Source organism: Pipistrellus hanaki (assembly GCF_964339955.1).
Source record: "Pipistrellus hanaki genome assembly, chromosome: 2".
Taxonomy (NCBI): Eukaryota; Metazoa; Chordata; class Mammalia; order Chiroptera; family Vespertilionidae; genus Pipistrellus; species Pipistrellus hanaki.
Genome location: NC_140504.1, coordinates 8,274,712 through 8,288,305, shown reverse-complemented (window position 1 = coordinate 8,288,305; position 13,594 = coordinate 8,274,712). Strand labels below are relative to the sequence as shown.

At 45.6% G+C, this 13,594-nt stretch overlaps 1 protein-coding gene across 1 annotated transcript in view; it reads left to right on the top strand.

The window, feature by feature from the left end:
• MCM3AP (minichromosome maintenance complex component 3 associated protein) overlaps positions 1–13,594 on the top strand; it is a 37,494-nt gene extending 23,900 nt beyond the window's left edge. Inside the window, exons 19-29 of the mRNA XM_084872224.1 lie at positions 725–793; positions 881–1,018; positions 2,652–2,802; positions 3,835–4,093; positions 4,772–4,869; positions 5,857–6,247; positions 6,989–7,246; positions 7,720–7,849; positions 9,660–9,866; positions 12,402–12,552; positions 13,312–13,594. Coding sequence (XP_084728350.1) covers positions 725–793; positions 881–1,018; positions 2,652–2,802; positions 3,835–4,093; positions 4,772–4,869; positions 5,857–6,247; positions 6,989–7,246; positions 7,720–7,849; positions 9,660–9,866; positions 12,402–12,552; positions 13,312–13,470 — 2,011 coding nt within the window. The 3' untranslated portion in view covers positions 13,471–13,594. The remainder of the gene's footprint in view (positions 1–724; positions 794–880; positions 1,019–2,651; positions 2,803–3,834; positions 4,094–4,771; positions 4,870–5,856; positions 6,248–6,988; positions 7,247–7,719; positions 7,850–9,659; positions 9,867–12,401; positions 12,553–13,311) is intronic.

Sequence of the window (13,594 nt, the reverse complement as noted above, 5' to 3'; positions counted from 1 at the left end):
TTCCCAACCCGATGTCAGATCTACTTTTCACCCAGCCTGCCCCACTCGGGGCCTTCCATGGAATGCCACCCTGTCTTCCCTGGGCTTAGATCAGGCACCTGGGCTCAGGCCCATCATTCTAGAGCACTGCCCTCACTACCTCTGCTTCCAGCCTATCTGTCTGCCAGGTTCTGCCCTTGACCTCTACACCCTGGAGTTCTCACCATCACAGTTGAGTCTGGTCACCTCATGCCTCTAGTTGACATCTTTGTGCTGCTCCCTGAGTCCTTGCATGGCTGCCCTTGCCTCCCCTTCCAAGCCCCAACTGTTGTCTCTGTGTTCTCTGCACACAAGCCCACTCCTGCCTTGGCATGGCCACACACACACACTCTCCCTTGAAATTGTCATGTTGTTTCCCCTTCTTTCCGTTAGAAGTGACAGATTATCGCATATCACTTCTTTGACCGCCTTGTGTGAGACCACAGCATACCCATTTCCTCATGACGGGGTGCTCTAAAGGACAGGGATTTGCTCTGTTAACCACTGTCTCCCATGATTGACACATGGTAGATAATTGATATCTGTGGAATGAATAGGTCTTTTGACTGACCCATTTATCAGAAAAAATTTCTTGGTCTCCTATTGCCACCAGTTACATTTACCGAAACCACCAGTGTAAGTACTTACCATGACGTTGAGCTGGCCTCACGTAGGCAGTGTTGTATTGTTCTCCCTTCCTTTGTAGGCTCAGGTGGCTCAGGAACAAGACGACGCACCAATTGAAGGTCCAGCACTTCCACCAGCAGCTACTGAGGTCTGTCCTGCTCCCGCCGTGCAAGCTGCCCCTGCCCGGGGCCTGAGCACCACCAGCTCAGCCCCCTCGCTCTTCTCTTCCTTCCAGTGATGCTGCGTGGGCGCCCCTGGACCTGCCGACCCTCGTGGCTGAGCACCTCCCTGGGAGCAGGGAGCACGTGTTTTGGAAGCTGGTGCTGGTGTTGCCCACCTGCGGAGAAGAGCAGTCCCCAGAGAGCCCTGGCAGGTCAGGGGGGGGTTGCCTCGGGGGGTTTGATGCTAAGAAAGCAGCCTAGAGGGGGGGAGTACTTCTCCTGGAGTGTCTGGGACTGGAGCAACGCGAGGGTGGCTGGGGTGAGAGTGGCGTGATCCTCTCATGCATGGTGGGAACACTGATGTATACGTTTACGTTTTGGTGCTTAGACTGCGGTCTTGTTTGTGATTTGAAGTTGACACTTTACATTATTTAAATTTTTGTTCTGTAAGCTTGGTAATAGTCTGTCCAAAAGCATTTCAGAGTTGTTATTTCACGCTACGCTAAGGTGTATTGAATAGAGCCTGCTTCATTTTAGAATCTTGTGGAAGACAGTTTACAATTTGTCTGCTATAGTTCCATTTTTTTTATTAGAAAAAAACTTTGGCATTTTAAAAAAGAAATCCGAAAAGTTGACATGGCATTATTTCCTATAACCAAATCGCTTCCATACTTTTAAAGCAACTATAAAACATGTTACTTTTCTTTTTTAACAGCTTTATTGAAATGTAATTTACATACAAATTTCACCCACGTAAAGTATCCATTTCACTGGTTTTTAGTATATTCACAGAGTTTTATAACCATCATCAGCATTTAATTCCAGAACATTCTTTCACTTAAAAAGAATCCTCATATCTATTACCAGTCACTCTCCATTCCTCCCTACCTTCCACCCCTGGCAGCCACTAATCTGCTTTCAGGCTCTATGCATTTGCCTTCCTGGACATCCTATGTAAATGGAGTCATACCACATGTGGGATTTATGGCTGGCACAAATGTCTTCTACGTTCATGTTGTAGAGAATATATTAGTCCCTGTGTGTGTGTGTGTGTGTGTGTGTGTGTGTGGCTGAGTAATATTCCATGGAATGAATTTATCACATTTTATTTGTTCATCAATTGATGGGCATATATGGGTTGTTCCCACTTTCTTTTTTTGCCATTAATGCTACTGTGAACATTTGTGTTTATGTAGGTATATGTTAGCAGTTCTCTTGGTTATATACCTAGGAGTGGAATTGCTATGTTGTGTGGTGACTCTTTGTTTAAGTGTTTGAAGATTTGCTGAGCTTGTTCCATACTGGCTGTACCATTTTACATTCCTGTCAGCAATGTTGGAGGGCATTACGTTCTCTGAACACATTACTTTTTAAGCCGGAACATATGTAGGCTAAAGAAAGAAAGTAATAAAGCTTATCATGTAAGACAGCTGAACAAAGATGAGAGTTATGATGTTTCAAAAGTATTTAAATGATTCATTTCTTAAAATAGCTGCCTTCCGATTTGCTAATTCATTAGGAGATCTATGTCCCAAGAATTCTTAAGGTCTCAGGTATGAGAAATTAGATTCTGAAACATATGTATTTTAAACTCTAAGGATCTTTTCTGTTGCTCAATATCTTCTCTTAGTGCTCTAGAATCTTAAGTCACATTAGAATGAACCAGTTGCTGAGTGCTCTCTCCTCTTACCCAAAAGAAAGATCCCATAGGGTTTTATGCAGGCCTACTTCATAGTAGAATTTGTGTCTGTGGACCTACATCTGTGTGATTTCTCTTTCCAAATTACTTATATTTTAGATTTAGAATTGGATTCTTCTTCAAGTGTTGTTTTCTTTTATTTACAGAATTCTGGCAGATTGGTTGAAAGTCAAGTTCATGGGAGGTGATGACTCGGATGACACAGGCAGCGATGCTGGTGGAATTCAGACACTCGCGCTGTTTAACGCACTCAGCAGCAAAGGGAATCAGACAGTTTCTGTCAGCGTGTGTATAAAGGTGAGTGATAATCACTTCGTGTATTTACTTCTGTGATTGTCTTATGTTCTCTCATGCCCAAACATTCCTGGAATCATAAATGCCTGAGTGGTTTTGAAAGAATGTGGGAGGCTCATAAACATCCCATGGGGGCCCCTATTGGTGTGGGATACTAGGCTAGCGTCTGGAGCACAATGAGCTTTAACTGTCTCTGGTCACAGACCACTTTGAGAACTTGGTGAAACTCAGAACCATCCTGGCAAATGCATAGATGCACCTGTGCTCTCCAGCACATCATCAGGAGCCCTGAACTCTGTATTTATTTGCCTGTGGTAATTAACCCGAGAGATAAGAAACAGAGCTTATTAGATAGCTTCCTGATACATCAGATCTTAGCAAAAAAGTAATGGCTTTAAAAGATCTTTATTGTTGCCCTGACTGGTTTGGCTCAGTGGATAGAGCATCAGCCTGCGGACTGAAGGTGCCAGGTTTGATTCCAGTCAAGGGCATGTACCTTGGTTGTGGGCACACCTCCTACTGGGGATGTGCCCGCAATAAGTCCCCAAGCCTACGCTCTATCCACTGAGCCAAACCAACCGGTGTTAATGGGTGTTACCAGAAGTTTCCTTAATGACCTGCAGGGCCATTGCTCTCTGTTCCCACCCAGACCCTCTGTTCTGGGCTTTTGCAAGTTCAGTTGGCCTGGATCTTTCCACACCATGTCTGTAACCCCACAGGTGTAGCTTCCTCTGCTTTCCCAACCCAGTGATTGCTCCCATCTCTCCAGTGTTTTCTAGAAATGGGTTGGAATCCCTTGTTTGCTGCTGGCTTGCCTTCATTATGGGCTTCCCTGTTTTTTTAACTCTTTAAGGGTAACTGTTAATATGAAAGTAACAATTATAGCTGGAGGCTGAATTACCGTTGATACAGCTGTTTCTGGCAATAATTTATGGCCTCATGGAGGGAGGCTGGCCCAGAGTGCAATGCGGTTCGGCTGCGCTTGCTCTGGGGCTGATGTTCACTACTGATTTGTCCCTGATGGCGCTGTTCCAGGTAGCCTACGGCGCTCTCAGCGACGGCGCCCTGGATGCGGTGGAGACACAGAAGGAGCTCCTGGGAGCCAGTGGCCTCATGCTGCTGCTTGCCCCCAAAGCGAAGAGTGAGGACATTGCAGAGGAGGACGTGTACTGGCTGTCGGCGCTGCTGCAGCTCAAGCAACTCCTGCAGGCCAAGCCCTTCCAGCCTTCACTGCCGCTGGTGGTGCTCGCACCCAGCCTGGGCGGGGACACCGTGGAGAAGGAAGTGAATGATGGTAAGTGAGGCTGTCTCCTTGAAGAAGCAGCAGATTCCATAAATGGGTTGAGCCCGGGTCTGAGGAAGCGCTGTCAAATTTTTTTTTTAATGTTTTTTTTAAAATATATTTTATTGATTTTTTACAGAGAGGAAAGGAGGGAGATAGAGAGTTAGAAACATCGATGAGAGAGAAACATCGATCAGCTGCCTCCTCCACACCCCCCACTGGGAATGCGCCCACAACCAAGGCACATGCCCTTGACAGCAATCGAACCTGGGAGCCTTCAGTCTGCAAGCCAACGCTCTATCCACTGAGCCAAACGGTTTTGGCTTTTTTTTTTTTTTTTTTTAATTTATTGATTTTACACAGAGAGGAATTGAGAGGGACAGAGAGTTAGAAACGTCGATGAGAGAGAAACATCGACCAGCTGCCTCCTGCACACCCCCCACCGGGGATGTGCCCGCAACCAAGGTATATGCCCTTGACTGGAATCGAACCCGGGACCTTTCAGTCCGCAGGCTGACGCTCTAGCCACTGAGCCAAACCGGTCCCGGCAAGTGCTGTCAATTCAGTGGCGGGTGTCGGGATAGCAGCCACTGTGGTGACTGGGAGCAGGACTGAACGGGGTCAGCGCAGTGAGGGATCTGCTCATACACAGACTCAGCAGGAGACAGCTGACTTCTGTTTCTTTTCAAGGTCTGATGCTACAGGATTTGGTTTCAGCTAAGCTGATATCAGATTATATCATTATTGAAATTCCTGATTCCATTAGTGATTTACAAGGTACAAGTAAGGTAAGGTTTTGTTATTTTTAAAGATCCATCCAGATAGTTCAGTTTTTCTCTTCTTGCTCTATCATGAATTTGGTGTATATTGCTGCTTGCATTTTTAAATTTTACTTTTAAAAGGTAACCTAAAAATATAAAAAATAGAAACAAAAGATAAAATTTGCCCATAGTCCTTGCTATCTGTCGAAAATGAAATTTAAGAACAGAATATTCGTATTGATTTTAGAGAGACAGAGAAAGGGAGAGGAAAAGAGAGAAACACCTATTGGCTGCCTCCTGCACATCCTCTACTGTGGATCGATTCCGAAAGCTAGGCGATGTGCCCTAGTCGGGAATTGATCCAGTGACCTCTTGATTCATGGGTTAATGCTCAACCACTGACCCGCACTGGCTGGGCTATTCATGTCATTTTTTTTTTTTTTTTTAAGAGGTTTTTTAGGTATGGATTTAAAATACGACCCATTCATGTCTTATATTTGAAGGTCAGATACATAAATTACTTTTGTAGGGTGGTTCTTGAAATATATGAAGAAATAATGTTATCAGAAGTTTCCTTAAAAGAGGAAGCCTGTTCTGACGTTTATATTAGGGAAAGAAATGCCGGGAATGAAATAAAAGTAACTATAGGAAGAAAGATAACGACAGGATGTGAAAGCATCCAGCCACATGATGAAGCCGTTAGTCCTTCTAAGAACCGGGAGACGTGGTGAGGAGGATATGAGCGCTGGTTTTCTCCAAGCCCGAGCCCTTCCAGTGGGTGATCCCGCAGCCTCACCTCGGGGTGGGGTGGGACTCGGAACCCCTCTCCTGGGCTCCTCGCTGTGTGTCCCCAGGGCCCTAGGAGGCCACACTCCACTGCAGCAGAAGCTTCTGCTCCCCAGCGTGGTTGAGAAGCTGGTGCTCCGGTGGCACCTGCAGCTGTGGGTGGGGCTCCTTCAGAAAAACAGCTTGACCTGCTTAACCGAGTCTCTTACAATTGTCTTTGCTTCCCAGGTGTCCCAGGCCGTGCAATGGCTGGTCTCCCACTGCCCCAGCGCCCTTGACCTTTGCTGCCAGACCCTCATTCAGTATGTGGAAGATGGGGTTGACCGTGAGTTTAGCGGCCGGTTTTTCCATGACAGAAAAGAGAGGCGGCTGGGCGGCCTGGCCTCTCAGGAGCCGGGTGCCATCATCGAGCTGTTCAACAGTGTTCTGCACTTTCTTGCCTTGGTGGTGTCCTCCGAGCAGCTCTGCGACCTGTCCTGGCCTATCACCGAGTTTTCCGAGGCTGGGGGCAGCCGGCTGCTCCCTCACCTGCACTGGAATTCCCCGGAGCACCTGGCCTGGCTGAAGCAGGCTGTGCTGGGCTTTCAGCTCCCCCAGATGGACCTCCCACCCTCAGGCGGTATGTGCTCAGGCTGAGGGGCGATGGCTGGGGATAAGTATAGGGGGCGACAGAGCACCCATTTTCTTTTCTTTCTCTTTTTTTAAAAAAAATTATATTTTATTGATTTTTTACAGAGAGTAAGAGAGAGGGATAGAGAGTTAGAAACATCGATGAGAGAGAATCATCGATCAGTCGCCTCCTGCACACCCCCTACTGGGGATGTGCCCGCAACCATGGTACATGCCCTTGACCGGAATCGAACCCAGGACCCTTCAGTCCGCAGGCTGACGCTCTATCCACTGAGCCAAACCCGTTTCGGCTCAGGTGCCCTTTTAAACTGCAGGGTGTGGTCTTCAGTAGGTCTAACAGGTGCTCATTTCTGAAGGAATCCAAAGGGAAACAAAACCACAGCGCAAACCCTCTGTGCTGTGAGCTAGGTCAGTGTTTCCCCAGAGAAGTCAGGACCTCATGTACCAGCCTCACCTTGGCCCTTGTTAAAGTACAGATTCCTGGGCCTGTACAGTTAGAATCCCTGAGGGAACCCTTAGTTATGCATTCTGTCTAAGGAGACTGAGTCCCTTGTCAGGACATGGGGAGGGAGATACTCTCCTGAACAGCTATGATTTATTGTATTCAGTTCGAGAACAGACTTCTCAACTCCACGTTTGCCTTCTCCCGAGTTAATACAGAGTGAAGAGCGTTTCATGTAGATATCCACTTCGGCCAAATCTGGTGACTCACAAGGTGCTTTCTCTCCAGCTCCCTGGCTTCCTGTGTGCTCCATGGTTATCCAGTACGCCTCCCAGATCCCCAGCTCCTGCCAGACGCAGCCCGTCCTCCAGTCCCAGGTGGAGAGCCTGCTCCGAAGAACTTATGTCACGTGGAAGAGCCAGAACCCCTCCCCCGGCTGGGAGGCAGGGCCCTCGGTGGCTGAGATCCCGTGGGATGACGTCATTGCCTTGTGTATCAACCACAAGCTGAGGGACTGGACGCCCCCCAGGCTTCCTGTCACATCAGGTAGTTAGCGTGTGGCACTAGGGGGCTGGCTCCTCATGAGACTTGACTGGGCCCATTTCAGCAAAGAAAGAAGCTTCCTTGATGATATTTGTTTCTTTTCCTGTGGGTCACACTCCTCCTTTCCTTGGGGCTCCCTCCTGTAAGCCCGTGACTTCCAGGTGACTTGTAAACATTGGGAAGAACTAAGACGGTTCCAGGAGAGCCAGGACTCAGCTCCCTGATAGGCCCCTCAGGCTGGCTCTAAGTTTAAGACAGTTTGTAGCTCTGAGTGGCTGTACTTGCCATACCACACTCTGGGCACGAGCCTGAGTGACCCATGGGCACTTGGAGCATGTTGGCTCAAATGGGAGTCATGTAATATGTGACCACTCAGAGGGGCTTCTCCTGAAATCAGTGACTACACGCAAATGTCAACTGGTCACCTATTGCTTTTTTTATATATTCGTTTAAAATTTGTTTTCATGTTTTCTCAGAGGCACTGAGTGAAGATGGTCAGATATGTGTGTATTTTTTTAAAAACCAGTTGAAGACATATGATGTTCCTGTGTCATGGGAACAGGCCAGAATGCAGACGCAGAAGGAGCTCCAGCTGAATCAGGGGTGGTGAGATCTGTGTTCAGTGTGTGTTTCTGTCATCCCTGCACCCAACAGAAAAAACCATGTAGTTCTCTTCCAAGGTACACAGACAAATTCATACCCTGTACACAGAATCCAGCCCATTGTGTGTAGATTGAGAAGCAGATCATTCCCGTGTATAGATAATGGTTCTTAAGCAGAGAAAAGCAAGCATCTCACTTCATTTATCAGATGAATCTGACCCTGAAATCATAATATAACTGGGAGAATGCAGACAAAAGAAAGCTGACATCTCACAAATCGGGTTCAAAAATGCTAAATAAAGTGTCAGCACATGCAATCTAGCAGTGCATAAAAATTCACAAGTAGTCTTTATCCAGGATAAGCAGTATCAACAAAGAGCAATCTACTGGTGTAATATGGTGCCATAACAGAAAAATAAGTGCTCATTTAGTAGTTGATGACATGCTTTTATATCCTTTCCTGCCTAAAAAAAAATGTATGCCCATTCCTAATAAAAATTTCAAACTTGGGTTTAAAAAATATTTCTGCCCCCAAAACCATTCTTGGTAAAACATGAGAAACACTGAAATCGAACCAGCCTGAGCTGCCCTGATGTCACTGCTGTTTACTTTTGCCCTGGAAATCCTGCCCAGTGCAGGGATACAGGTGGCGTAAATGTCAAAAGGAAGAAGAAGCTTTCATTTCCAAATAGTAAAGTTGTTAGTTCAAGATAATCAAGTTATACCCTTAGAGTCATGCAGAGTTCAGGAAGGCGATTAGATAGATTGATCTGCCAGATACAAAAAGCCCCAGGCACAGCAGCCACATGCCTGTAATGTGAAAGCAGACTGACCCGGAAAGACCTTAAACCCCTGTCAGGGGAGCACTGAGGCCCCTGAAGATGCAAAAAAAACTCCCCAAAAAACAACCTGCATCAATAAGGGGCAAGCTTTGCTTGCGTGGGAGGACACAGTGCTATAACATCCTCAGTTCTTTAGCTATAAAGTTAGGGCATTCCTTTTTTTTTGGTTAATCCTCGGAGGATATTTTTTCCATTGATTTTTAGACAGTGGGAAGGAGAGGAGAGACAAAGAGAGAGAACATTGATATGAGAGAGAGAGAACAATTGGTTGCCTCCTGCAAGCACCCCAGTTGGACCTGGGGATCAAGGCTACAACCAGGCCAACACTTTAACCACTGAGCCACCAGCTAGGGCAGGGTATTTCTAATTTTAAAAAAATCCCAAAAGATTTTCCCCCTTGGTCTTGACAGGTTAATTCTAACATTCATCAGGATGAGAAAATGTGTAGTGATTGCTGAGAACATTTTGAATAAGGATAACAAGGAAGGCCTGCTCTTTTCTGATGTTAATACTTAATAATAGTAAAGTTACAGTAGATGAATGGATTGGAATAGAAAGTCCAGACCCAGAGCTATATGTGAGAAAAATACAGTGCCAAATTAGGGGATTGGGAGGCAGACGTTGGCATCTGTTTAGAAAAAAAGTTAGCTTCCCTATCTCCCACTGATTGTAAATATTAGCCCCAGATGGACTTAATAGCGAAATATAAAAATAAGAACCTTGCTAATAATGGGGAGTAGAGACCTGTTGATAATCCAGGGATGGGAAGCAACAGGATACCACAAGGCCCATAGGCAGAGGCTACCCTCCCTCCCTCCCTGCACTGACCTGAGGGAAGCCCTGTCCATGAGGGAAGCTGAAAGCAGAGAGGGGTGGGTCTCAGGCTCTCTCTGCACCCACATCTAACTATTTCCTGAGAAACCCTTTCTCCCTCTTTCCTGATCATAAGTGTTTCAAAACATGTACTTACAGCTTGGAAACAAAGACTTTTCATTCTTCTGCAAACAAGTTTTCCACTCCGTTACTTCACGGGCACCGGAAAGGGAAGAGAAGCGCTGAGGGTGGCCGAGAGGGACTGGTTCCCAACACGGAGGACTTGATGCGCGGATCCTCCGCCCAGGAGCTCCTGGCCCAGTGTCTGTCCAGCAGTCTCCTACTGGAAAAAGAGGAGAGCAAGAGGTGAGGCCCCCCTCTACTCATTGTGTCCTTAGTCCTCTTCGTGCTTGAAAGTCAGTCTTCTGGCATTTTCCCTACCGTGGCCCCATTTCCCTCTCTAGTCACCACCCTCGTGTTTCTGCTGCCTTATAGTGAACTCGAAAACAGCAGTTCTCACTTCTCTAGTTCTCCTTTCCAGTCTTCCCTGTAGTCCCTTTCTGCCCCTCATGTCTACTCTGGTTAGGATCACTGCCCCCCACACAGCTGAACTGACCATGAACCCGAGTCCCAGCACCATTCCAACCTTTGCTCCCTCCCTCCTGACTTCCAGCATGCCCTTAGTCCCTCTCCTGGCCCCTGGTCACACTCCCTAGGCCACTCCTGTCGGTTCTTCCTCTCCTCCACTACCCCTTCACTCATTCTCTGCCCCTTGCATCTGTGTTATCTATACATACACCTTGGTGATTTCATCAGTTTCAAGGATTTTTAAATAACATTAATATTCTTACAAATCCAAATATATATCTCAAACCCTGAATTTTTCTCTGAACTACAGATTTGAATATCCTACCACTTCCTTGATAACCATTTCAAAGCTAACATTCCAAATCCAATTCCCAATTTCCTTTCCTATTATACAATGGTCTTCTCAGTTGAAGGCAACTCCATCCTTCCAGCTGCCAGGCCGAGTGCCTTGAAATCATCCCTCCACATCCAGTCCATCCACAACTCCTATAGGCTCTATTCAAAACATTCAGAATCAGACCATGTTTGCAGTAGCCCATACTCTAGCCTTGGCCCACCCAGTGTGAGCCTTTTAAGTGTGAGGCAGGATCATATTCCTTTGCTCACAACCTTCCCAAGGAAGTGACTTCCCAAGGAAGGTTGGGAACCAAGGTGAAATCCTTATGATGTGGGCAAGGCTTTTTGTGCTCTGCCTGCCATTTCCTTTCTGACCTCTGCTCCTTCCTCCAGCACGCCAGGGACTGCATAGCCAGGCCTTTGGTTCCCTGTTCCTTTTGCTTAGGGCTCCACAGCCAACCCCTGATGTCCCTCTGGCTCACCATAACTCTCATTTTCAATCTCTGCTCAAATGTCTACTTCTCAGCGAGGCCCTCCTTGCCTGTCCTCCCAGCCCCCTGTCTCCATGTCTTCACTGTCTTTCTCACCTTCAGACCACATTTCCCCAGATGTGTGTCCCTTCTGTTTCCCCTCACTAAAGTATAAGCTGCTTAGACCTGGACCGTATCTGCTTTGTTTCAGCGCTGTATCCCTGGTATCTAGAATGTGCCTAATATTTGGTGGGGGCTTGATAAATATATGCTGTAAGAATGACTGAATGTATCATGATTTCTAAAAGTAGGTTGTTCTAAGATTGTATCATTTAAACAGTTGGATCAGATTACTTTTCTTGAAGCAACTTGTATGGAGTGGACAACTCTAGAATGTTCGGTGGCATATTATTATGAGTTAATTTAAAATTGTAAATAGCAATCTATACTTTTAGACATTACATCAAGAGATAGGAATTAATTATAGACACAAAAATACAAAATAAGCCAGAGAAAATAAAAGAGAATTATGAGCCAAAACCGGTTTGGCTCAATGGATAGAGCGTCGGCTTGGGGACTGAAAGGTCCCGAGTTCGATTCCGGTCAAGGGCATGTACCTTGGTTGCGGGCATATCCCCAGTAGGGAGTGTGCAAGAGGCAGCTGATTGATGGCTCTCTCTCATCGATGTTTCTAACTCTATCTCTCTCCCTTCCTCTCTGTACAAAATCAATAAAATATATATTTTAAAAAAAAGAGAATTATGAATAATAAAAACATAAAAACAATTGTGTTTGGCTAAATGCCACCTTTCTCATTAAGTATAAGTTGGATGTATAAATTAAAGAGAGGACTTTTTTTTTTTTTAATCCTCACCTGAGGATATTTTCCCATTGATCTTTAGAGAGAATGGAAGGGAGGGAAGAAAGGAAGAGAGAGGGGCGGCGGTGGGGGGGACACATCAATGTGAGAGACACACATTTATTGGCTGTCTCCATACAAGTCTTGGCCTGGCCTGGGATGGAGCCTGTGATCAAGGTATGTGCTTCTGACTGAGAATCTAACCCAGGACCCTTCCATCCTTGGACCAACGCTTTACCAACTGAGCCAAACCAGCCAGGACAATATTAAATTTTGTTGTTGTTAATTCTCACCTGAGGAAGGCAGAGTGGAAGGGAGAAGGAGAGACAGAGAAAGAAATATCGATGTGAATCACATCGATTGGTTGCCTCCTGCATATGCCCCAGCTGGGGCCTGGGATGAAGGCTGCAATCGAGGTAAGTGCCCTTGACTGGAATTGAACTGCGACCCTTCAGTGCTCGGGCCAATGCTCTAACTACTGAGCACTGGCTAGGGCTGATAATAATTATTTAAATAATTTTCTCAATTGATGTCATAACTTAATTCTATACTTAGTAAAAAGCAGAGCTTTAAACAATGTAAAGTATGTAGGTAGAGAAGAAGTGAATGATAATTAATTTTTTGCTTCCTAATGTTCAAATGTTTCAGATTTGAAGATCAACTTCAGCAGTGGTTGTCTGAAGACTCGGGAACATTTACAGAATCAACTTCCCTTCCCCTCTACCTTCCTCAGACTCTGGTGTCTCTTCCTCAGACTATCCAACCTGTGATTAAAACATCCACAACTACTAGCCCACAGGTGAGAAGAGAGTACATTTGGCATTTATATTAGAACTAGAGGCCCGACGCATGGAGATTCGTGCACGAATGGGTCTTCCTTCCCCTTGCTGCTGGCACCGCCTTTGCTCTGGTTGGAGCTGCCTTTTCCCTCTGGCCCAGACCTGACTTGCTCCAAAGTTTAAGATCTCTCTATCTCACTATCTTTGCTTCAGTGGTAGAAGAAGCAGAACCAGAGTTTTAATCATAGTTGGTTAATGCTGGGAGGTAAAAGGCATTAGGAAATCCTTTAATGGGGAGGGAAAGTAAATGAAGACATACTGTTTCTGTTTATCAGATTGGCAGACAACTTAAAAATATATGCAACCTTTGACTTAATAATTCTGCCCTAAAGGAATTACTGTACATGACAAAAATTTATGTATTTTTATTCATTGTAGCATTAATTATACTGCATAAACAGGGAAACAAACTGAATATCCAAAGATGGGAGTTTCAGGTGACTTGTAGCTCCTGAAATTATTCTTAATAAAAATGACTGATGCTGAAAGTTCATGGTAGAATCATCAGAACAACAGTTCATGTGCAGACGATGCCAGGTGTATGTATATGTGCTGGAAGAGGCTGGAAGGATCTATGATAGATGTGAAGAGGGGAGTTTGTTGAGTGCAGCATGCCCCAGACAAGATTCTAACATGAGCCCAATCTAGTGCCTTTAAAGAGAATGTGTCTTGGTTATGGATAGCACAAGACTATTTTTAGTTTCTTTCTATTTACACAGCACGAAAGGACAGGGGAACAACGGCAATTATCAGAGGCAACAGGTACATCTTTGACTGAAAGGCTGAAGCACCTGGAAAGGCTGATCCGAAGCTCAAGGGAAGAAGAAATTGCCTCAGAGCTCCATCTCTCTGCACTGGTGGACATGGTGGACATTTGAGCTGCAGACTTGAGGGCAGGAGGGTCTATCCAGAAGATTTCCTTGAAATAATCTTATTCCTGATGTTTGATGCACTATTGGAAATGTGACAGTTAATCATGCAAATAAACCATTGAATGTCTAA